The 26,500-nt window shown below is 42.3% G+C and overlaps 1 protein-coding gene across 1 annotated transcript in view; it reads left to right on the top strand.

The window, feature by feature from the left end:
• Nucleotides 1-8,932: 8,932 nt before the first annotated feature.
• Nucleotides 8,933-26,500, top strand: part of med13a (mediator complex subunit 13a) — a 66,230-nt gene continuing 48,662 nt past the window's right edge. The window contains exons 1-2 of the mRNA XM_010748994.3: nt 8,933-9,113; nt 17,052-17,286. Of these exons, the coding sequence (XP_010747296.1) occupies nt 9,048-9,113; nt 17,052-17,286 (301 nt within the window). The 5' untranslated portion in view covers nt 8,933-9,047. The remainder of the gene's footprint in view (nt 9,114-17,051; nt 17,287-26,500) is intronic.

Here is a 26,500-nt window from a genome sequence, read left to right as displayed (position 1 = left end):
TCAATAGGCAATGTGTGTATATGTGTTTGTATGTGTGTGTGTGTTTGCGTGGTAGAGAGAGGAAAGCAAAGAGCACATATCTGTGTGTGCTTTAACTTGGGGGCTGGGAGGAGGGCTACTTTATGTGAACATGGCACGCTTGTTGACCCTCTTCATAACTATTCCTCCTCTGCAGAGGCCAACAATGGGATATTACCACTTAGCCTCTGTAAACACAAGTCACGCCGTTGAACTGTGGACCTCGGCTGTGCTCTTAACTGCTGGATGCTTCAGCTGTGTCTCCCGTTGAAGGGAAAAACCTTTCCTGTCTGCGCGGTCAATTTTATTGATTTACAGAAAGCTTTTCAGATAGGTCACGTGATTCTTGTGATCTTTCAGTGGCAGTGTTGTTTGTCCTGTCTCTTGCCCTGTGTCTAAGGTCATAGGATACAGGCAGCTAGGCTGAAGCCTCACATTTCTCTATACTGTATTCTCACCTTGAGTGTTTCACGCTCTACCATTTGAGCATGTTAAATGAATACCCAGTCTAATTTTCCACATGTGAATGTTTTTTTTCTTATCTGACCACCGGCGCTCATTAAATTCAGCCCGTGTTCTCTTTCTGGTGAAATCTCAGATTTATTATTCACTTTTTCATGCGGGATTTAGTCACACAACAGTGAGGAGACAGAGCCCTCTGGTAAATGCTCCTATAGCAGAATGGCAGGGACCACAGAGCATGTCAAATCAAATGTCAAAAGTTGGCCAACTCCAAAATATCTTACACTTTCATTTCCCCAATATTCTCGAGTGTTGCTGGGATAGAATATATATGACAGAATGTCTCTGCGGGACATCGATAAGAGGGGAGCTTGAGATAAGTGAGAGGAAACCATCAGCAGATATGATAGCAATCTGTTATTCACATTAGTTACTCTGCTATGGCAACTGTGCTCATCGGCTGCACTATTAGATGTTTTTTTGTCTGTTAAACAATCTTATACAGATGGTATCATGCCACAATTGTTTTTTCGTATCAAGGAGAGCGATGATAAAGCGTGGGAAGCACAGAATGTGAGATTATCATTTATTCCTATGGGGAGATTTAAGGTTGAGAAAGCTGCTCAATCCTTTGGGATCAGATGAAAGACACAGAGCTAATGTCGCAGGGCCTTGGAGACCGCACAAAACAAGCACAAAACTCTTGTTGTTCATTGGAATTAATGGGTTTAAAGTGATTGCATAATTAACATATCAATGCCGGATCATATCATTTAGATCTTGAATATTTCCTGTGTTTTTTTTCTTCTGTGAGGGACAGACGCTTCTTTGGTTTGGCAGCAGTGTCATAAAAGGAAACATGAGCATGTTGGCAATGGAAGAAATAGCTGAAGAGAAGAGAGCGTCCAAATTGTTTTCATCTGCAAGTCATGCCGATGTAAGATCCTCCTCCAATAAATGCCTAACAAACTGATCACATGTTGCTGTTTGGTATAGTGTTATCACCACACCTTCATGACTCCGTCAGGACCTGCTGTCATCACAACCTTCAAGGCCAGCTCTCAATTTCTGTACTGTCAACAAAAAACGTCTTATCTTTTTTTTATAATTCTGGGCACAAAATCTGTCACAGATTACTACTATGTATTTACAAAAAAACTACAAGGTAGGAGTGACTTAATGAGTTACAAGAATTGGTAATGCTGGTATTACATGGCAAAAGCAGTGGCATTGCTAGAAGAAACTATCTGAAAAGGGTTACACTTTTAGGCAGAGTCATTTTTCATTCATGAATCACAGGATAGCAGAGCGTGGGCAGGCTGGCCAACCAGTTTCCATTCATTTCTAAAAAAGAAACAAGCATGACAAAGGACAGCATACACTGAATTATAATTAGGAGGTGTTGCACAATGATGGGACTCTTATTAATATTCCATAAACCTACAATGCTCAGACTTGGAAATAAGGCAAGTAATATTCTGGCTGGGAGTGTGCCTTGGGGGAAAAAGGGAAGGAAAGTTCTCTCGGCTGAATTTGGTTTAAAAAATCCTCGGTTGCCCGAAGAATTGATTGTACAAAACAGAATATTTTTCATACCTCCTCTAAAAACATATAAATAAACCAAAGGGAGATAGTGATGTAAGAATTTGTAAAGCTATTTTGCATGACAGTGGCTGACAAAGTTCACAATCACAATATTGTAAGTACAGTATATTTCATAACAAGCTTTTATACACAGTACGAGGTTTTGATTCATTGTTTATATGATCTATAAATGTCAACTCCAGTAGCTCTGACTGTAACAATTATTTGCATGCACATCTTAGAGAGGAAACTCTGATACCCGGCTGTGACGCAAATTCAACAGGGCACAGAGGATCTCTTAAAATCACACTAGTGCAGACTGCAGTACATGCATGCTGAAAGAACAGGAAAAGCATGTTTTGTTTGGTTTATTTCTCTTAACAATTTGCAGCTGTAATTGAAGCTCTTTTGGTTTTGGCACCAACACCAACTTGGATGCTGGTTGAATGAGGAGGATCAGAAGCGTAGCCCTTAGTCATTTTCTCAGTTTTGCAATATTTCGTAAAAATGATATATATATATATATATAACTGAACTCATTCCAGAGGGAAGACTCACAGAGTTTAATGATATATGAGTTGTCTGAGATTGAGTAAGAAATGATTTAGAGGAGAATGCTGGCTGCAGCCAAAAACCTGCAAAACAAACAAATGTAGATAATATCCTGAAGACAACCATGTGTCCTGCTAAAGCGTCCTTGAGCAACATGTTGGTTGCATGTTTGCAGCTCTGGGGTGGTGTCAAAGAGGGTCACTGAAGAAAAACTGTATGAAACTGTTAAAGCTTAGCTGACGAATACATTAATGTATCGGTTTTATTTACTCTTATAAACAATCCGTCAATAAAAAGGGGATAATGCTGCCTCGAAAAGTGAAAACTAATGTGTCAGAGTCAGTAAAAGTTGTTTGTTTAGTCACAAATAATATAGGTTTAGGTGTAGTGATATTAAACTTTTACCTCTTATAGAATATGTGGAGACATTTAATGTTTCTCTTTGACTTTCTGTTTGTATAGCTCAGCTTGCTCTGTTATTGTATGTACATCTTACTGTACTGTACCAGGTGTCAGCACACTGCCACATCCTTTTCTGTAAATACATTTTATTTATTTATCTCTTCAAGTGTTCCCAGTGTGTCCTCTTGATGCAGTTGCTTTTTTAAAAAATCACCTCCAGTAATATGCATTTGTTTTCAATCCTGCAGTTCTGCACTTAGTGTTCAAATTTCTGCAAAAAAAACGAGGTCAAACGTGTGCATCTGATCGAAATAAAGCACAAAACAAAGAGCGCATCAGTGCATCTCGGCTGCAACATTTTCCCAACTGCAAGTGCAACATCACATGCGCTAGGTGGTGCACTGAGTAAGTGAGCAAGTTTACAGGGTTTGATTATTGGTAACAAAATCTGTTGCTCAGTAGCGCCACTTGCGCTGGCCTAGCGGCAGTACCTATCAGTCTTGTGTTATTACAGCCCTCATGACCACGACAGTGTCAAGTTAGCCACGGTGAAGCACGACACGGCGTGTTGGGACTTTCAAAATAAAAGAAAAATAACACTGACATTACATGTTACATAGACATACACTGAACATACATTAGAAATAACCTATAACACAGTATTCATATGTTAAAATTAACCAGAGATAGATCTAAAATTTAAATATGTGCGGAGAAATTAAACATTTGCAGCAAAATCAAACATTTGCAGGGAAATTAGACATTTAAATATGTAGTGAGGAATTAAAAAATGTAGAGAGGAATTAAACATCTGCATAGAAAAGATATAAAAACTATATATAACTGTGTCAAGAAGTTAACCCGTGCTCAACATCTATACTATAAACTATATAAAAAGCATAAAAGTGACTGTAGAAATACATATGAGGAAAGAACTACAAACATGGTGACACAAACTACCAAAAGAAAATCAGATATCATAGATAGATAGATAGATAGATAGATAGATAGATAGATAGATAGATAGATAGATAGATAGATATATAGATAGATATACTTTATTTATCCCAAGCTGGGAAATTATAGTGCAGCAGCAGCATTACACAAAGTGACAAGTGACAACATAAGAATAAAAATATACTATAAAGCAAACTATACATAATAAAACATCAAAAAAGCAATAGTAAATACGATAAAATAAAATATATTGTACAGAGGTATATACAGCAAGTTGGCAGCAAATTAGCTGCTTTAGCTGCATTAGCTAGTCCGCTTCCAAGACGAGCTTCTTATTTTTGTGAATAATTATTGAGATTTAAAGATGCCAGTAGGTGAGCATTGTACTGTTGTGGTAAACCAGGCTAGCTGTTTCCCCTTGCTTCCAGTCTTAATGCTAAGCTAAGTTATCTGTCCGTTAGCTTCATCTTCATATTTTGCATACTGGCATGGGAGTGATACCGTCTAATTCTCTGGTAGAAAACAGAAGAGATAAGATATTTTCATTTGTTTAAAGTTTCTTACTTCAAAAAAAAAAACAAGCAGAAATAAGAATGAGAGTTCACTGCATGTCTCAGTTTGATGTAATAATTTCACCGCCTTACTCAAGACCGTTTCGAATATGTAGGACAGAGTTTTTCATGGAAAACTTCACAATACAGTCAGCTTCAAAAACTTCTTCAGCTTGTCATGTCATGAAGCCATTGTAGCGCTGCCAATGTTTTTTATATGATTGCTGCACTGTTGCTGCACTTTTCCTTAAGTCCCAAGAGGAACATTTTGGAAGCTCATAAAGTATTAATCCAGCAGTGATGGAAGATGCAGGCGGTTAATGTTTCTCAAATGAATCAGTTGCTATTTTCAGACACGTTAAAGAAACAGATAACATCAATTTGATTTCGGCCAATCTGTTATTCACATTCTTTCTCTGCTATGGCAAACTGGCTCTCGGCTGCACTATTAGATGTTTTTTGTCTGTTAAACAATCTTATACAGATGGTATCATGCCACAATTGTTTTTTTCGTATCAAGGAGAGCGATGATAAAGCGTGGGGGAGCACGAATGTGAGATTTCTTATTCCTATGGGGAGATTTAAGGTTGAGAAAGCTGCTCAATCCTTGGGATCAGATGAAAGACACAGAGCTAATGTCGCAGGCCTTGGAGACCGCACAAAACAAGCACAAAACTCTTGTTGTTCATTGGAATAATGGGTTTAAAGTGATTGCATATTAACATATCAATGCCGGATCATATCATTTGATCTTGAATATTTCCTGTGTTTTTTTTTTTCTTCTGTGAGGGACGACGCTTCTTTGGTTTGGCAGCGTGGAGAAACATGAGCATGTTGGCAATGAGAAATAGCTGAAGAGAAGAGAGCGTCCAATTGTTTTCTCTGCAAGTCATGCCGATGTAAGATCCTCCTCCAATAAATGCCTAACAAACTGATCACATGTTGCTGTTTGGTATAGTGTTATCACCACACCTCCTGACTCCGTCAGGCCTGCTGTCATCATCACAACCTTCAAGGCCAGCTCTCAATTTCGTACTGTCAACTATCTACTATCTTTCTTTATAATTCTGGGCAAAAATCTGTCACAGATTACTACTTTATTACAAAAAAAACTACAAGGTAGCAGTGACTTAATGAGTTACAGAATTTTTAATGCTGGTATTACATGGCAAAAGCAGTGGCATTGCTAGAAGAAACTATCTGAAAAGGGTTACACTTTTAGGCAGAGTCATTTTTCATTCATGAATCACAGGATAGCAAGCCGTGGCAGGCTGGCCAACCAGTTCCATTCATTCTAAAAAAGAAACAAGCATGCAAAGGACAGCCTACACTGATTATATTAGGAGGTGTTGCACCATGATGGGACTCTTATTATATTCCAACCTACAATGCTCAGACTTGGAAATAAGGCAAGTAATATTCTGGCTGGGAGTGTGCCTTGGGGGAAAAAGGGAAGGAAAGTTCTCTCGGCTGAATTGGTTTAAAAAATCCTCGGTGCCCGAAGAATTGATTGTACAAAACAGAATATTTTTCATACCTCCTCTAAAAACATATAAAATAAACCAAAGGGGATAGTGATGTAAGAATTTGTAAAGCTATTTTGCATGACAGTGGCTGACAAAGTTCACAATCACAATATTGTAAGTACAGTATATTTCATAACAAGCTTTTATACACAGTATGAGGGTTTGATTCATTGTTTATATGATCTATAAATGTCAACTCCAGTAGCTCTGACTGTAACAATTATTTGCATGCACATCTTAGAGAGGAAACTCTGATACCCGGCTGTGACGCAAATTCAACAGGGCACAGAGGATCTCTTAAATCACACTAGTGCAGACTGCAGTACATGCATGCTGAAAGAACAGGAAAAGCATGTTTTGTTTGGTTTATTTCTCTTAACAATTTGCGCTGTAATTGAAGCTCTTTGGTTTTGGCACCAACACCACTTGGATGCTGGGTGAATGAGGAGGATCAGAAGCGTAGCCCTTAGTCATTTTCCAGTTTTGCAATATTCGAAAAATGATTATTATATATATATATATAACTGAACTCATTCCAGAGGAAAGACTCCAAGAGTTTTATGTATATGAGTTGTCTGAGATTGAGTAAGATGATTAGAGGAGAATGCTGGCTGCACCAAAAACCTGCAAAACAAACAAATGTAGATAATATCCTGAAGACAACCTGTGTCCCTGACAGCGTCCTTGAGCAACATGTTGGTTGCATGTTTGCAGCTCCGGGGTGGTGTCAAAGGGGTCGCTGAAGAAAAACTGTATGAAACTTTTAAGCTTAGCTGACGAATACTTATGTATCGTTTTATTTATTCTCATAAACATCTGTCAATAAAGAGGGGATAATGCTGTCTCGAAAAGTGAAAACTAATGTGTCCGAGTCATTAAAGTGTTTGTTGTTCACAAAAATATAGGTTTAGGTTTAGTGATATTAAACTTTTACCTCTTATAGAAATAGTTAGACATTTATGTTTCTCTTTGACTTTCTGTTTGTTAGCTCAGCTTGCTCTGTTATTGTATGTACATCTTACTGTACTGTACCAGGTGTCAGCACACTGCCACATCCTTTTTGTAAATACCTTTTATTTATTTATCTCTTCAAGGTGTTCCCAGTGTGTCTCTTGATGCAGTTGTTTTTTTTTTAAATCACCTCCAGTAATATGCATTTGTTTTAATCCTGCGTTCTGCACTGTGTTCAAATTTCTGCAAAAAAAACGAGGTCAAACGTGTGCATCTGATCGAAATAAACACAAAACAAAGAGCGCATCACAGTGCATCTCGGCTGCAACATTTTCCCAACTGCAAGTGCAACATCACATGTCGCTAGGTGGTGCACTGAGTAAGTGAGCAGTTTACAGGGTTTGATTATTGGTAACAAAATCTGTTGCTCAGTAGCGCCACTTGCGCTGGCCTAGGCGGCAGTACCTATCAGTCTTTTGTATTACAAGCCCTCATGACCACGACAGTGTCAAGTTAGCCACGGTGAAGCACGACACGGCGTGTTGGGACTTTCAAAATAAAAAAAAATAACACTGACTTCACATATTACTAGACATACATTGAACATACATTAGAAAAACCTATAACACCAGTATTCATATGTTAAAATTAACCTGAGATAGATCTAAAATTTAAATATGTGCGGAGAAATTAACATTTGCAGCAAAATTATACATTTAAATATGTAGTGAGGAATAAAAAATGTACGAGGAATTAAACATTTGCATAGAAAAGATATATAAACTATATATAACTGTGTTAAGAAGTTAACCCGTGCTAACTCTATACTATAAAACTATATAAAAAGCAGAAAGTGACTGTGAGGAAAGACTACAAAACATGGTGACCCAAACTACCAAAAGAAAATCAATCATGATCATAGATAGATAGATAATAGATAGATAGATAGATAGATAGATAGATAGATAGATAGTAGATAATAGATATACTTTATTTTCCCAAGCTGGGAAATTACAGTGCAGCAGCAGCATTACACACAGTGACAATAAGACAAATATAAACTAAAAAACATAATAAAATAATATATTGTACAAAAGTATATGCAGCATCATTGAGTATTTAAATATAATAAATAATGAGGTTTTCTTAATGTTTTGTGTGTGTGCTTTTATTTTGCCGGACGTGTTGCCTACCGCTGTGCCGTGTGTGTGTGTGTGCTTGGACGAAGCTTTGACCACGAACGAGCCAATAGGCTGTGGAAGGCAGAGTTGTCCCTGTGGCCGCCATTAAAGAAAGGAATCCATGAATTCAAATGGAAACCAACAGGAAACCGAGGCTGAGAAAAAAAAAATGATCGAAATAATCGTTGAGATATAAGACCGATGGCCGATTTCGAGGCTTTTCACGGGATGTATTTCGTTTTTGGCTTTTTTTTTGCAATGGAGGAGTAAAGGCAGGACGGTTTTTTATTTTTTTATTTTTTTTAAAAAAGCAGAGACCGTTTTTAGGGCTTAAGGGGGAGGGGAGAGTTGCTTTCTTTTTTTTTTTTTTTTTTTGCTCTCCTTTTCTTTTTTTTTTTGTTTTGTTTTATGAACATTTTCCGCTCCCTTTTTTTTTTAATTGTTGTTTTTTTTTTTTTTTTTTTTTTTTAGAGAGAGAGAGGAGACATGTCTACCTAAAGACACAACACAGTCTCTTTTATCCGCTTTCTTTCTTTTTTTTTTTTTTTTTTTTTTTTTTAATATAGCTACACACCACCACATAGAGAGAGAGAGAGAGAGAGAGAGAGCGAGAGAGAGGAGGGGAAACTGCATCGGGAAAAGGTTGTTGAATTAAACTATACCTCCCAAGCTGGATGTTAGAAACAAATATCTCTCGTTTGAATTAAAAAAAAAAAAAAAAAAAAAAAAGGGGAAACCCAAAATTTTTCTTTTTTTTTTTTTTTTTTTTTTTTTTTTTTTTATTTTCCCCGGGAAGTGAAATGATGGAGAGTTGGATCTCGCAGTGAAGAAGAAGAACAAGAAGAACAAGAAGAAAGAGAAGGATGAGTTCTTGTTATGTACCAAACGGGGCCAGCTTGGAGGATTGCCATTCCAATCTATTCTGTCTGGTAAGAGATTTAAAACTAAAAAGCAAAGCAGCCATTTTTAACTAGCCGAGCGGAGGCTAACGTTAGCCGCACAGGCTTCGGTTGTTAGGAGCTTAAAGCTAAGGCTTACGGCCCTGTCGAGCTGACATCATTTCAGGACAACAAGGTACCCCCTTTACTTCGTTTATGTTCCCGTAGTCCCCTTTTATTTCGTTTGTAAGACCTCGCCGCTTCCTCACGACCTCCTCTCTTTTGTTTATAAAGCAGCTTTTTTTTTTTTTACCCCCATTCTCAAACCCAAACAGTCAAGGTTAACGCCGCTTTAAACCTTTTTTTTTTTTACTACATTACCAACATATCACCTCATATCAGCTCGGATAATACCTGCCCCCTAAAAAAGAGAGTTTTTTAAGTTGTTGCTGTTGTAGCACTTTCTCCCCTTTTCGCCTCAACACCTTGTTTATTATTAACTTCCTATCTTAGCCTCTCGTTTGCATTGCATTTTTTTTTTTTTTTATCAAGTGGGTTTGAAACACTTGCATGCACTTCGGTTTGTTCGGTTCAGTCAGACAGACTACTACTACTACTAAAACAAAAAAGAGGTGCATTTGCTGTGCATATGTTTTTATTGTGTGTGTATAAAACACTGACAACTCCTGGAAGGGACGAATGTCAATGCCCAACTTGCACAGCTTGTCGATAAAAAGCACGCCCCTTATTATCATGCTTTGCTTACAAAGCTCTTTTTGCAACTGCAACAACAAGCATGCAACAACTAATATTATTATTCGTGCAAGTGCAAGTGTAAATTATTTATGCATTGTGTCATTATCTTGTTTGTCACTGGGCTTAATCTCCTTGGACTTGATTTTCTAGTATTCACACCAACTAGGGCACAGGGCTGATTATATAATCTCCTGGCATACATTCATGGACATTACAAACTAGGTAGCTGCATATCTAAACTACACTATGAACTTCCTACTACTATGAATTAGGATGAAGCGTTATGACGTGTTCCTCCTCCTCCTCCTCCTCCTCCTATTTGTGTGTCTCTGAATATCTTTTTCATCATATCGTGTTGTCAGTTGTGGCCAGGTGACATTACCCTCTGATCGTTTGTGGTTGTGAGATCTTACACACACACATACACTCTTGAGTTCACAGGCGTTCTTTTCTTTTTTTAAATCCCTCCAGTGAGATAAACAGTGCAGTGAACCTCGGGAGTTCAGCGCATGTATGAGGTGTTTCTCGAGTGTACGGTTCCTCCTCTGGCTGGATAATCAACAACATGGTCTGGATGTGTTGTTGCAGTTAATTGTCTTGTCAGCGGGGTTAACTACATTTCCACTCCAGGTTAACCCGGCGAGTGTGAATCCTACCTGCTACGAGCTGCGTCCACAGTTGTCGACGGCGCTGCGATGTAACTTTTTAGAGAAAAGACATTAAAGGACACGCACAGGACCGCTTTGTGGTGCGGAGGATGTTGCACGCTACTCATGCAAAATGTTAAAAAGTCAAACGAGGAGCAGAGAGACATCAATAGTAACGATGACATCGAATGTACTGTAATAACAATATAGTGAAACACTACACTGCTTTTACCACAAATTGACACAGCTTCAAAGCTGTCCACCCCCCCCTAAAGGTAACATTTCATTGCAGAAAAATCCCCGCTCTCTCAATACTACTTAGTTGGGTCGATTGTGTGTGCTGAACTCGTAATTACAATGTTTACGACAGCACTTGAAGGCAGCGTTGGCTACAGTGGACAGGCGAGGTGGAGGCTGGTAGTTGTGCTGCTGCTGCTGCTGCTGTGCCTGTCTGGCTGACATTTTCCTGCACACTGAGACTAAGCATAACACCACTGCTGTTATGACTCACTCACTGAACAGACTCCACTTTGTGGTTTTATGGTGAAAGAATGCGAACACATTGTGGTGCTTTTTTTTTTTTTTTTTTTACCCCCCTCTCCTCCTTCGTTTTTCACTGGATAGTTTTCTGTGGAGTATGATCCTACTTGTTGCATACATTTTTAGAAAGGGGTAAGGGGTGTTATTGGATTTTAACTCGGGAGTGTAAATTCAGTTTGTGTTCCTGCGCTGTGCATCTTTCTGTCGATGTCTTCTCCCAAAATTTGTAGCTGGAGCTGCCGTGCGTTTCAGCACCGGAGTAAGGTTTCTTTTAAAAAACACTCTTCTCATCCAATGTGTGTTTTCCAGTAGCAAATGAAACCGACATTGCGCTTTACTCTCTCCCCCCCAAAAAAAATGCAAACGCACACTTGTTGGTTTCGTAGTCTGCTACCATGACGGGGTTATAACGGAGAGGTGACAGAAAGGGAAACAGAACAGGAAAAGAGACATGGGGTCATCTGCAACATGATTTGAGCGGCTTCACCTGTTGCTTGTCTCATATCTTGAAAGGCAGGAAGGCAGCTGTTTGAACACAGTGTTCCCTACTGAGAACCCAGAACCCCTAAGTGGCCAGAGGGAAGGTGAGCAGCTGGCAGAATCAAGGGTCGTAACCCCCTCCCACCCCACCTCTAGTACGCGTCACCTCAGGAAAACTTCCTGGCCATATCTAGTGTGGCTTTGGTCTTAGATTCCCCCCCCTCCTAATGCAGCGGTGTGATTTCTGGCTTTGGCGTATGAAAGATAAAACTCATGACCCACAAACAGTTGCTCACATACCTGAACATTTATGAAGACACAGGCAGGGGGTGGGAAAAAAAAACAAACTTGCAGACTGATAAGTGTTGGAGGCACACTTGTGTGGAGAGCGTGGACGTTGGGAGGAAAACGCACAGATATCTTTGGCACCGTCTGTTTATGCACGCAGGCTGCCACTAATTTATTTTGAAAGGACAGACAGAACAACTGCAGCAGGCACATTTATCCTTGATAGAGCAGTCTGCCTCTTGGATATTGTTGATGAGGAGCGCAGTACTGACGTGTCTGGTCTTTTGACAGAGGGGGCAATTCAGTTCTGCCTCTTCAAGCTCAGGAATATGTAAGGACAGAGGTTAATCATTTGTCTCTTGTCCACAGTTTTACTTTAATACACAAACACTTTTGTGCAAAATCGGACTCTCAACACTCTTGACAGTCAGAACAGAGGTACACGCTACAAGTAATGTGACTTAACGTCTGTGCACTGTAGCTTTTTATGACTTTTTAATGCTATTGACAGTGCAGTTTTAATGCGGGTTTAATTCCAAAATAATACAGCCTACAGTTAATCTGTGCGACTATACAGATGGCTTGTTTAAGAAGTAGACCTCTGTAATTATATTTAAAGGTCGTGCAGCATTCAGCAAAACATTAACGAATGTAGTTTTTTTTTTATTGGGATGAAGTTGTACAAGATGCTGCTGTGTCCAAAGATAAACATTTTGTTTTATCCTATTGTTTGTAGAATCATAGATTACATAAACAAATTTTTACTGTCATCATTAGTTACACCCACTATGAATCAGCAGTGTAAATAGTTATTTCCTGTGTAAACAAAACAGAATCTGCTTGAAGTTTCATGGGAAGAGACGTGTTTCATTGTATTCTCCCAAATAATCTCCCCAGGTTTAAAATAAACTCATTCAGCTCCAGAGCTGCTGCGAAACACTTTCTCTCGCCCCTTTCTCAAACGTTTTTAGCCGGTGTAACTTGAACAGAAACTCTGTTAGGGTCCGGTTAAAGACGTGTGAAGGCATCGTGCTCTCTATTGTCCGAGCGGCGCAGAAAGAGCGAGAAAAGAGTGCTCTGGATGACGCTGCACCTGGTCAACATCGCGTATGGCATAAATTGTCATTGCACCGCAACAAATGTTTGCAGCGCCGTCTTTTCTCCGGTGAAATCAAACTACTGTACTCGCAATCGCCAAGTATTGATCCAGTGGAGTGTTTTACAGCCGGTAGTTATTGACACTAGAGGCAATTAGTGTTTTTTTTTTTAAACATTGAACAGATTTCATATTATTTCAGATTAGGATCTGTTGATGTGAACACAGAAGCCTGCGTTGTGTGTCTGTAGAGTTCTGATTATAATGAAGTGAGGTGGCTGTGACAGTTATATATAGTTTATAACGAAGATTCATTAATTACTGACTAATACTTATTAATTGCATGTTGACAGCAACACATAGCGTTTGGTTTCCGCCGTGAAAGTTTTTTTTTTGTGTGCCGTATATTCTTAAGGGAAAGATTCATAATGTATTCAATTGCCTGGTTGGCAGAGAAACTGCAGCATAGACGCAACCGTCCTAATAGTGACAGAAACAGTCGCAAAAAAGGTGATGAATAGGACTGTAATGTAAGATGAAGAGTCTAGCCTTCTGCTCTTGTAGGCTGCTGTATTTCATTCACACATTAACAGCGGCAGCGGCAGCAGCAGCGGTGGCGGCAGCATTAATCAGTATTTTGGCTGTGACTGCTACTATAGCAGCTAAATCTCAGTCGGTTCAAGTTGCCCTGTGTGTGCAGTTGTACTACGGTAACTGTAGTTAATAACAAGACGCATGTCAGTGTTTTCTCTCCGTGTGCTGTTGTAAAAGTCGCCCGATCCCAGGCTGATTTAAACTCTTTAACCGTCTCATAGCCACACGTGTGGAGGTATGACTGTCAGCTGCAGTATACACCAATTAAACACATGTTGGGCGGCGCCGGTTAACTCAGTAGGTGGAGCGTGCACCCCCTCCCATGTGCAGGGTTCGAATCCGACCTGTGGCCATTTGCTGCATGTCCTCCCCCACACTCTCTCTCCCAACCTTCTGTCACTCATCAGCAGCTACGGTGCATTTAAGGTTCAGATAAACAGCTTAGAAAGTCAGTCACCAGCAAATATTACTTCATTATTTGTTACTTTTTAAATAACCTACGGGTAATTGATTTAATAATAGCTTCTTTTCATTTGATCAGCTAATCAATTAATGGTCTAATTGTTTCACAACAGACTGTAAATGCTCATTTGCTGTGCTCACATTTTATTTGGCTGAAGGTTGGACTATATTCTTGTAAATGTAACGTTTACGCAGGAGAGCATAGGGTAGGAAATGTTTAAACCAGGGGTCCCCAAACTTGTGATGGGGGGGCCGTGGTCAGTCTATAACCGGAAATGATATCAGTCCCACCAGGATTTCGCAGCCCTTTTTGAAATAGTTGCGGCCTAAAATGCCTGATGTTGCATGAGGTTTTCAAAAAAATGGTGCTTTTTACATTTTTGTTGCGATTTTGTTTGCGGGAGGAAGTGAAAGTTGTGATAAATTGCGATTCTACAGTCCATGGCCCCGGGAAGTGGCGAGGTCCGGGCAGGGGGGTGCTCGCCCCCGAGCCTTTCCAAGCCGACCCAGAGCCGGTCGCGGCACACCACCGCGGAGGAAATGCGCCCGCGGAGGCCAGCCAGCGCTGGGGAGAGGTCCCACGAGGGGATCCTCCCGCACCGTGCGGCCGTCCCTGACCCGCCGAGTCGAATCCCCCGGGCAGACTGCGCAGAAGTTGATCACGAGCAAAGTCACGTCGGAATATACCATTGTGTGAGGGGATGAAAATGAGCTAGTACTGTAAATAGTTCGTAAATAAGGTAGATTTTAATTAGAATGCCAAGCTTAATCATTAAGTTTGGATATTTTATAACAGGAAAATGCAATTTTGAAAAATAGGCCATGTTTTGAGGGATTGTTTGGGATCGTTAAGTGTGCCACTCCAATTGTTTAGGCGGGCCGGATGTGGCCCGCGGGCCGTAGTTTGGAGACGCCTGGTTTAGACTGAAAGGCCTTTTAACCCTCTGTGATGCAAATATAAGACAACGCACTCTACCTCGACGTTAACTAAATGTTGTAACTGTATCCACTTTTGTATTGTATCTGTATTAGATCCGGCCTGTGAGAGCAATCGTAACGTACATGTCCTTTTTGTATTAAAGCGGTTGTCGGTTACAGTTGGGCCTGAGAGCTACATTTTCAAACATGGAGTGAATTCATCGGAGGTGTTTTCAAGACACAGGAAGAACATATCGATAGTATCGGGCACAAGACAAAATTCAAATGATTGTAACTAATATAGATGAAATGATTTCAAGCATGAGTAAGTGAGGAGAAAAGGCAAAGGGTTTCTGAAACGCTCATTTGAATAAGACTTGTGTCAGTTACCGTAGCTCGATGCCTGACTGTCTGTGAGCGGCACATAATCACATCTTAAAAAAGTGTGAAACCAATCTCTACGAGGAGAAGTGGCCCGTAATAAAATCTGCAGGGCACTTATGAACGAAACCTTTTTATGTGATGAAACACGCCAATACCGTTGGGGACCGGCCACGGTCAGCGAAGACGACGTGGCTGTTTGGATGCTGATTGCCTAAGCTGTGCTGCTCACGGTCTTGGTTTCACAGTTAACTGTTGTCCCCCACCCTCTCTTTGCATTGTGTGCACAGATGTTTCCTAGCGAAGCTGCAGGTGTAACGTAGCGCTTCTCACACTCCAGCAGGAAGGAGTCAGCCTTCAAACTGCTGCAGCTCTGTCGTAACGACACAGACCGAGCTCTCGCTGTTTTGCACCTCGGAGCTCGTCCTCGGCATGTGCAGCCAGATTGTTCCATCAGCGATCGTGATGTTTAGATCATGCGTCCCGACAACTGCTGTGTTAAGTTGTGACACAAAGCATGCAACGTTTTTTTTTGTATGCTTGGCAGATGCTTTTCCCCTTTTTAGTTAGCGGTGGAGAACATTAAACACATGCTTTCCTTTTATTGATATTTCACAGTTTATACTTCATCATTTTTGAGCAATCTGCCGTGTTTCTTGGGTCTATTAATGGTTTGTCCACCTGTGTGTGTGTGTGTCACTACGTCTTACAGCTTACCAACTTGTTGTGATCCCGCTCTGCTCGAGCTGACACCACACAATGCTCTGTTTTGACAGCCCCCCCCCCAACCAACCCCCAGCAAACGCCATCACAACTAACGCCACAAATCTCCCAGCTTATCCCTAGCCAGGCAAAAAAGACCACTGCTTCGACCACGACCGCGGGTAATCACTTGTTCGGGCTCAGCGCCTCTGCACTCGAGTTAAGATATCCCCCTGAATTGTAATGGATTAATTGGTTGAACATACAGAGGGACAGCTTGCCAACTCAGCCCGAACGGAATAGGAATTAAACGGCATGAAAATGAACAGTCCCGCGTTCGCACAGATTACTCGAAATGTCTACGGGGATGGATGGATAGATAGATGGAGGACCGAGATTGCCAGCAGAAATGAGGATGTCAGCCTAAGGCATCTTGTGTGTTTTGCGGTAGTTAGTGTGCGTCTGCGTGTGTTTTTTAGGTAGACACGGGGTTGTCTGTCGGCGCTTGGGTGATAAGCAGCAGGGCTAGCTAGCAGTGGAGCGTAATGTTCCTGCTTTAACACTTAATAACCCCGCCAGTGATTTACTGCCTATGAGGCTTTTTCCCTGTGTGTTTTTGTTCTCTCTATAAAAGCCAGACAGCGTTTATAGAAAGGCAAATCACCCCCCCCCCCCTCCAGCACTCACCAGTAATGAGGATTAAGGTGGTGAGACCACATTTTACCAGCATTAGTTTGTGTTTTCGAAACATGTTGTTCGCGGTGATATTGAAAGCACCTGAAGCACAAGTACACAGTTTGTTGCAGAAACAAACAAATGCCCCAATTTTGGGGAAATTTCTCTTTTGAATCGACGCTCTATGGTGCTCCATTTTCTTGTCATCTAATGTGTATCTCTCTATCTTTCAATCCCCCCGTCTTTTTGTTCTTTTTTTATTTCAGTTTTGACAGCCTGGTTGTCAGAAGTAGTCGGGGAGGGGTGAACTGCCCCATAAAAGAGGATTAATACCTGCTCTTTACACTCTGCTCAGCACGTTCACTCCAAGGTGCTGAGTGGATCCTGAAGCAGCGACTCTGCACACTAACAATTTCCTTTTCTCTCCCTTCCCTCCTCTGTGTCTTACAGGCTGACTTGACAGGGATCAAATGGAAGAGGTTTGTGTGGCAGGGTCCCACCTCTGCTCCCATCCTCTTCCCGGTGACAGAAGAGGACCCCATCCTATGCAGCTTCAGCCGCTGCCTGAAGGCGGACGTGCTGAGTGTATGGCGGCGCAGTCAGCGGCAAGGCCGGAGGGAGCTTTGGCTCTTTTGGTGGGGGGACGACCCCAACTTCGCAGATCTCATCCACCATGAGCTTGCAGGTGGGGCCTCCTTGGCATACACTTAAGGGCATGTCATTTGGAAACCATTATGTATATTTTATTAAGCCGTACAGGTATGTCTTTATGCTGCTTCCTCACTACGTGGAGGTCACGGGGCAAGGTCGGATACTGAACAACACCCGGAGTGCTTGTCGTGATTCACTGATTGAGTTCAACAGAACTGTGAGAGTGCTGACATAGTCTGACATCGAGGTGTTTTATTATAGTTGGAGAGCAGTTAATTTACCCCGCTGCTGCATGATAGTTAGGCAGATAGTCGGCCAAGTTAGCCTTTTTAGTTCTTTTGGCGAATTAGATGATTAAAGACGGACAGGGGACTGCTATTCAATTCTCTGAGTCACTGCTCTGGTAAGAAAAATAATCTATGAATATGAAATTCATCTCCCCTACCAATGCACCTTTTTGTTGGACTCATTCAAGGTTATATAGCTAAAAGAGTGATGGCTGTAAAAGATAGCTGGAAGTGTAGAGGGCTCGCAGCTTTTGTAAAAGAAGCACTTGAACATCGATCACCCTGTCAAGATACGTTATTGGTTGTACAATGAAAAATGATACAGATTTCACTGCTTGATTGTCAGGTAGGCACAGGGGAGATACCCTGTAAGTGAGAGCCTCAGGGAAGTGTTAAAATCTGTGTGATCTGATACCTCCCTAATGCCCCTTTTTACCCTCCTCTTGACTGATAAGCTAGTCAGCCAGGCTGGCAGTGCCAGCACCTGCGGGGCAACTCCCTTTCTCTGGAGACACACCGGGGCATCATGCTGTCTCATTATTGCATGTGTGTTTCAAAAAGAGGGGCATCATATTTAAGCGATCGCTCCCCTACAGGAGATGAAGCAGCAACCCCGCATGTCGCCGTTCCACAGAGGATGAAGGTATAGGAAAACCGAGCTCAGTCCGATTATAACTTCTGAGAGATGCGCAGCGTGCAGGAGCAGTCATGTGGAAACGAGGCAAATGCATCCGGCCCCACCTCTCCTCCTTTTCCCTCTTCAGTAATAGTAACATGGAGGTGGGAGATAGAGAGAAAAAAAAAGGCCATCTTTATTCATGTTCTCTGCCATGTAGATTGAACTTTGGAGTCCTGAGCCAAGCACAGCCTGTCTGTGACCCTCCTTCATTACGGGACATTGTGCATGAAGTGGACTCAAAATGGGAGCCGAAGGCTACGACGGGCAGCTCATTTAGGCCTAACGGGTCCTGGTAATTACCTGAAGCGTCTGGCTCCGGCCCTCTAATGGAGTGTGCTACATTTCAAGTAGGAAGGGATGGTATGGAGAATCTATATTTGGAAATAGTTCGGAGGCAGTGCTGTGTTCTTGCGGCGGTTTTGGGGAGATTAAAAACGATATAGGTAGAAATGAGCTAACTGAATATTGACGAGAAAAACAACTTCCTTCCTATGTTTTTTTTAAAACAATGATGAATCGTGTTTTGGCGGGACTCTTGGCAAGGTTTGCTTCAGATATGTTCCTTGTATTTTAGTCAAACACCACATCTACAGGCCAGCTATTCCCCTTGAGGATGATCTTGACGTCGTCAGTCACAGAAGCGTGCATCCCGTGTACTCGATGAGATATTTTACATTCCTCACTCCCTGTATTCCTCAAGTGTTTTGCACCCTGACTCAACTGCGTCTCGGTGTGAATGGTTCCCAGATGGGCGGTGTAATCCGTGTTTCCTGTTTTGGAAGCTGCCTGTTCCTTTCTCTCTAGTGGAAGATGTCTTCCTCCTCCTCCTCCTCCTCCTTCTCCTTCTTGAGCCCTTTCCCCTCCTGTAGCTGCTGTGGGGCTCTGCCAGTGAAATGAAGCAGAGCAGCCCCTGTAGATGGATCTAAAGTCAGCCAGAGGGCTTCTTTCACTCGTCCTCCTTCCCCCATCCTCCGATCTGCAGCTGCTGATCAGCGTGTTCAGGACAGTGTCCTGAGACGCGTTAACACAGCTCAGACGGGGATGGAAGAATGTCGGGGCCCCTGTGTGGCTACACGGCTTTACCGTCCTCTCTTAAAAGACCTTTAAGGTAGAGCTGCTCCAAGAACAACAACACATTGTATGAGCATAATTCATCACTTGGTGCCGTGCCTTCGTCAGTTCTTCTCCTAAGGTCTCAGATTCTTGCTGATTGTCGCTCTGACTATCTAATTGGGAATGAGGGGATGATATGTGAATACTGATAGATTTTTAAAAAAAATGAAGGTTGTCTTGGTCCCGAGCATCAAGATTGAAGATCACTGTTTGTGTGTGTGGATGATGATTGACAGTCTGCTGTGTTTGTGGACTCTCCTGGGTGCTCTGCCTGTGGAGGCGCCAATCGACAAATATCAGCTAGCATCGGCAGGGCAGGACCCAGCTCATACCCGTGCACTCAACCAGAATGTCACAACTGTTGTCGCCTTTTTTTTTGTCCCCACACTTCTGTGTGTGTGTGTTTTTTTTTTTAATTTGTTAGTTTTTTTGCCTTTGGTCCTAGTCTGTCTTGGGCTTTAAAGCTTTATTTTCTTTTTGTGTTTTCAGCCTCCCTTCTTTTTCTTAGTCTTTGGTGCAATGTCGGCGGTAAACATGAAAATCCGCTCTTTTTTATATTTCAGCAAGCTGAAATGGCACTTGCTCATTCTCCCTGCAACCCCCCCGCCCTCCGCTCCCCACCCTCATTAGATTAGCGGCCTGTGAAAGTCTTTTAATTTTGAGCAAGTGCCATTTCTGTATACCAGCGTGCCAGTAATCCCTTCTCTCCGGGGAGATGAGGGGGAGAAGGAGTGAGCCGGAGAGATGAGAGAGTAGCGAAGGGCGGAAAAAACTTGAGGGATCTTTTAACGTCTGACACTTAATCGCCATTGAAGGAATGTAAAGGGGTAACCACCGAGCCCCCTTCTCCACACTGTTGGACTAACCCGCCTTGCGCTGGTAACGCAACGAGAAAACCAATTCTAATTTTCCCCTGGCCATGCACAGAAATTATTCCAAACAATGAATGCCATTGCTGAATTAAACACCCTCCCTCCCCCCTTCCCAGCGGTTGAGTATAGGCATGTATTCTTATGCAAATGCGTTGCTCTCTTCATCGTCCTCTCCACTCAAAAGCTGGTGGAGTCTCCTGACCAGGAGCATCCAAAGAGAAAGATAAATGGCTGCCTTTTCCTCCCTTCGAAGATCCACTGATCTTTTTTTTTTTTGTGCATAGAAATTAGGAGTGGATGTCGGTCTGTAAGAGTAATTGCTCCGTGGTACATTTCTCCTAAGTTCTTACCAGCCTGTCCCAGTCCCTTTTCCCTCCCTTCATAGTGTACTTCCTCCGTACGACAAAATCCCACTGGGACTTCCACTGCTGGCAGTCTGGCACCACGTTTCCCTCTTGGGTCTTTCCTCGTTCACCGTTCCCTCAGCTGCGTATGACTCGGAGAGCGGTGGGCTTCACGTCGCAGTCATTCTTCACCTTTCTGATTTTTAAGTTTCGGGGGGGAAAAAACTTCAAACAAGCGTTTGATTTGACATTTAATTTTTTTTGGAAGTATCTGGAACATCTACCCATGCACGTGCTGCTTTTTTTTTTGGATGATTAATTCTTGAGGGGAAGGTTAAAAAGGAGAGACTGTCATCTGCCGTCCAGAGCGGGTTATCAGCGAGCCATTTCCCATCGTAGTCTCCAGAGCTCACACGTCTATTCATTATTGGGTGTCGGGTCAGAGAGCAAGAGAGAGAGAAATGGTGGGGGAGGGAGGAAGAAGGAGAAGAAGAAGGAGAAGAAGAGGATTGCATGTAAAATGTCTGTCTCCTCCACCGGTTGATGATGAACACATTGTTTGGAATCTGTCCAGCGACTGAAGAAGCCAGACCTCATTTTAGCAGCACCTGTGAACCGGCGAGCTTGTTGATCTTCTGACGGTTGTTTTGGTTTCCGCTGGTATGCAGTAATTCTTGGAATTTCTCTAGCTTTACCAAGTTCATAGGATTTTTTTTATTTTTTTTTGTTCTGGTTCGACCACTCTCCTGTGTGTCTGTTCGAATCATGGGTGAAATAAAAAACAACCCTGCTTTGCACCTCAGCAAAGGCAGAATACTCAGTTCCAAAGGGCATATTTCATTAGTCGTGGAGGGCCGCGTTGACTGAAAGTTTCACTATTTTACAGGTCAGACTGTATTTTGTTCCCCGTCTTCGGTGAAGATCTCACAACTTCAAAATTATTGAACCGCCCTTATCTGTGTGTGTGAGAGAGAGATGCTCCGTTTGAAGCACTGCCTGCAGAATACAGATGTTTGTTGACAGCAAATATCCACCGCACTCGAGTACCAGAAACATCTGTTGAAATGATGTCTCACACAGTGACTGTATGATGATTCGTACCAAATCAGCTGCTACGGCGAAAATGCGGTTTTATTTGAATGAGGGAAATGCCAAACGGTATACCGGGGGTGGGGGGAAATGCAGCAACTTGCGGCGGAGAAGGAATAACCAGAATCAGTTTTTTTAAGGAACCCAACATCACGCTGTGGTGGGCAATCTGACAATCGGACGAGGCAAGCTGCTCCACAGTCATACCCCAAAAACCAGGTCCTATCTAGGTGCAGTTAGTGGACTAAACTATGATGCTCTCCTAACTTCTACTTCTGTGTGTGGCTTGCGATTTAGGCTGCAAATATCCTATCAATGCTTTGTTCGTTTTGTTTTGAGCGTGAGACGTGTGGTTGAGTGACGTAGACAGTGATTAAGAGAGAGGGAGAGTTATTTTCTGATTGTTTGAGATTAGCGGTTACGTTCAACACAAATACTGCGGCTGATTTTGTACTAAAACGGAGAAAGGAGTTGCTGATGGTCACTTCTTTTTACCGATGAATAAAAACAGCATGGACATAAACGTATTTGCATGTTGGGTTATTTTTTTTGGAAAGAACAGTTTCGTCAGGAGTATCATAATTGACTACGGATCTGTGTCCTGCTCATCATAAAAGTATCCCAGCCCTATTTATATTTAATGCAGGAAACAGTTTCTGTATCTAAATTAAAGTCTTTCGGGTGAAACTGCTGCCGAGTGCGTGCGTGACACCAAACCTCAAAACGCAATTAGAAAAGCAAACAGACTTACCCGACACGCTGAAGGTACTGTGCAGTCCACAAGTGCCCTTTTTAAAATTACTCCGCACTGTTGATTTATTTCTGATGCGTCGCACATGGTGGACTCCAAATTCTTAGACTTAGACAGCTGTTTTAAACCGCAGGATTGTATTAAATGTAATGAATCATGTTTACTTGATGAGTGCCGCCGCCGTCAGTACCAGTATCTGCTTTCCCCAACTTGTCCGCATGGAGAAACTCGCCTGTGGATTTTTTAAGCGCTTTTTAATCTTTTTACGACTTGACAAATTTTGACAATATGAAAACGTAGGATCACATTTGTCTATTACAGAGCCACATTCTTACAGCGAAATGTCAAGCCATCACTTATATGGTTGTCTGACTCTGCACTTGCAATCCTATTTTAAAGATTGTTATGGCATATTTGCTGTCCCGGATAGTGACAGAAGCGGTGACACACAAAAATGAATGTGATACTGATTCAGTACCCACAATGATGTAAGACCCATTGTATGCACTGCAGCCCAGTGGATGCCCCAGGCAAGGATTCAGAAAGGAGAAATGCCACTCACTCTTTAGAATTTCCAAATGTTATTGACTTGGACAAGCCTGTGAAAGTCAAACTGAATTTTTTTTGAAATCTCCACACTTCAGCTGTAAACGCGGACAAAGGGTGTCCAAAAGCTTTAAAGTGCACAGTGAAGAGTATCGGCCAGGAAGTCCTGGCTGTGGCTAAAACTAATTAAGAAACGGACTCGGAATACATAATTGGGACGGGAAACATTCTGCACTAACATATAAACACTCTCATAACTTTGTCTCAGCAAATGCCACATTTGTTATTTTTTTTACCCTTATTTGATTGCTACCAAACAACTCTGGAAATAATCTTAAACTAAGATTTGCTTGGACTGCACACTAGTTTGGCTGCAGATGTGTATCGAAGATAATTGGTCAGTGATACACGTGATTAACCTTGGCTTAGGATTTCTTTTCTTTTTTCCCCCCCTCCTTCAACACAGAGAATGATGAATAGATAAACCCAGACCAGCTCTTAGGAGGGGAGGCCGATGGCTTTTGTGCTTGGGGATCAATTTTCCAGGGCTAATCTCCTGCCTGTGAACCACCCTCCTGCTCCATCTCCCCTCTCCCGCTCTCTCTCTGATGGATCTCCATTGACTGGCACAGCGCTGGGACTCGACCACGCATGCAGCTCTGGCCCATGGGTGCAGACTCTCCCTCTCTTCTCCTTCTTCTCTAGCTCTCTTTCTCCCTCTCTGCTCAAGAAATATTCATTAATTAGTAATGGAGACTTTACAGAGCACCATTGGTTCTCTCGCTTTCCTTGCAGATAAGGGAGGAAGAGGAGGAGAAAGTGTAGGAAGGAGAAAAACCTTCTGGCCAGGCTTGGTAGAATCCCCCCGAGCACAGTCGATCACAAGGCATTAATCTTGCTGTTTAATGACCGACTGCCGCTCTAATTGCTTATACACAGGCGCGCAACTGGGTGGGTGGAAAGAGAGGGGCTCGAAAATATTTACTTAATTCCTTAACTTTAACACTCGTGCCATTTTATGATCTGTTTTGGAGACGAGCAGAGAACTGCTTCTGCATTGTATCTCGACGTTATCGTCTCTTGTTTCAAAAGGTGTTTTTTTCACTTGCTCGGAGTAGATGTGAGCATTCTTAATAGAGCTGCTGTGCACCCACTTAAGAGCTCTTATAAAGGTCAGCTCATCTGGGCCTGCTACACAGGAGGCAGAGACATGAAAGTGTCCCAGCCATCAGCTGAGCTCATAAATCTTTGTTTAAATGAGGCCACTCATCTTTCGCCCCGTGCGCTGACCACCGCGCACCGTTCCCCACCCTCCCGTCACATGTGCACTCATGAATCTGTCACCAAGCTGGAATTTTGGGTCACAGATGTAAGAGGGGAAAATTCACGCCGACCACAGGGTGCACATAGTGTCTATTATAATCATCTACTTCACTTTTTAAAGGTCCGGTGTGAAAGATTTAGGGCCTCTGTATACAGAATCTGGCAGAAATTGAATATAATATGCATCACTGTGTTTTCATTAGTGTATAATCACCTGAGAATAAGAATCGTTATGCATGTATTACCTTCGATGAGGCCTGTGCGATTGTTCTGTCTTGTTTCAATAGTTTTATGCCACATTTTGCAGTTTTGCAGTTTGCAATCTCTCAAGTGTCACCCAGCGCTCTTACACTACAAATTATGACCCGCTCCTTATCACTTGCTGATTATCTTTTATCGTCTTTTAACGTTGAGCGCTGAAGCTTCTGTTCTTGCTTTTGTCCCAAAGAAGCCAGACGGGGTTCACTCAGGGACCTGGGAAAACAAGTGCAACAAGGAAACCGAACATATTCAGCATGTTTTCAAGCGTTTCTTGTAATTATTATTTATTTCTTTCCCCACACTGAAACCTATTCTGGAATTATTACCCTGTCATTGCTGCAGGTCAAGTCCCGAGACATCTGTCATGGGGCTTCCTCTATTTAAAAATGGCAAAGCAAAGTCCTGCTTGTCCCAGAGCAGAGAGTGTCACCCCTGTCCTAGATGTTGGCTTATGTTGCGTTTCCAGTTCTAGTGAGCGAGCGAGTGTCACTTTGTTTACATCGGGACGAACGCTAGATTTTGACTGCGTCGTTTTTGAAGCGGGGAGTGTTGCAGCGGGGATTGCATGATGAACATGAGGTCGTTAGGAACACTTGATGTAAACCAGACGCCTGTTTTAGAGCTGCTCGGCGCTCGAGGGAGAGACCGTGGAGGAACAGGCGACAGAGAGGAGGAGGAGGAGGAGGAGGAACGGGGCAGATGTGGTCTTGGCAAAGTGAAGCAGATGGGTTGATGTGAAAGTAGGTGTTGGGAGGTTTTCTGCAAGTTTTTACAGAGGAGCCTTCATCCACAGAGGACTCGGAGTAGGACTACAGGTTGAACTGCAGATTGCAAGTTGTGTTGATGAGTCCTCTGCTGCTCTCCTCATTTCCCCCTGTCTTTCAAAGTGTTATCACTCACACTGACCTGTCTCTTCAGTGTTAGAGTTTGGCCTAAATCCTATTTTGTTTCCTTTTGTCCCCTTTCCTTTCTCCTAAACTGCTGCCAATGCCTCAGTGGGCCAGCTTGACCTTTTGCCCTTTTACCTACCTCATGTTTCTCAGGATGTCCAGAGCAGCTGCAAAATCAGTCAAAACAAGACAACATCCACATTTTCTAGAAAGTTGAATGGCTTCACACTGTTTTTTTTTTTGCAGTTGCTGTTAAATTTTAATAGGAAATTGCTGTTTTCCTGCCTTTGCCCTGTTTTTCTGTGTTCCCGATCTTATCCCTCAAGTTGTTGTGCGCGCACCTGATGAATTAGTTTGTCGCTCTCAAAAATCATCAAGCACGTAGCCACCTTTTTACTTGGCAGCTGTCCCGAGATTGTTTTTCCTTTTTGGATGGATGCAGTGTTTTAAGGCTAGCTGAATGTTCTCTGCCGATTAGAGCTTTGGCATTTGAAAGTGGATTTCATGGGGTCGGGATACTTATGAAATACCTCTTTTCCTTTTCAAAATTAAAATTGACACTTATTCTTGTGCATTTGGCCTGCTGATGCTTCTAATTGTATTCATGCAACATAGCTGGCTCGTCTCTTTAAACCAGGTTTTCAAACCTGCCAGGCTGGCACAGGACCCAGAATGTATTTACAGAAAAGAAATTTCCTGTTTTGGTACCTTTTCAATTTAAAGATTTAATAAATATCTTAATAAGAAGATAGCCTAACCCACCCTTTCCATTAGCAAGCAAAAGGTGCACTTAAATAATTCAATACATTTTGATTTACTTGCTTTTTTTTTCCGGCCTGGCTTGTGCCTCCCTCGATGCACCCCAAACTGACACGAAAGGCTGTGTCACAGCCGTTATTTATTTCGCCCGTGCTCAGTCGGAGACGGCACACTTGGGGAGATGTTTGCTGGAGACTCGACTGAAAGAAGCTTAAGTGCTGTAAGATGTGAGCAGCGACTGTTAATGAGATTAGACCAGCATTCAGGCCAGCGCAGAATGTGATTCAGAAAGCAACTGTGATACGGGTACACTTTGAACAGCTTGGTACAGGGG

This window comes from Larimichthys crocea, chromosome XXII (genome assembly GCF_000972845.2).
Source record: "Larimichthys crocea isolate SSNF chromosome XXII, L_crocea_2.0, whole genome shotgun sequence".
NCBI classification, from domain to species: domain Eukaryota; kingdom Metazoa; phylum Chordata; class Actinopteri; family Sciaenidae; genus Larimichthys; species Larimichthys crocea.
The sequence above is the reverse complement of the archived record's forward strand: the minus strand, read 5'-3'. Positions and strand labels throughout refer to the sequence as shown.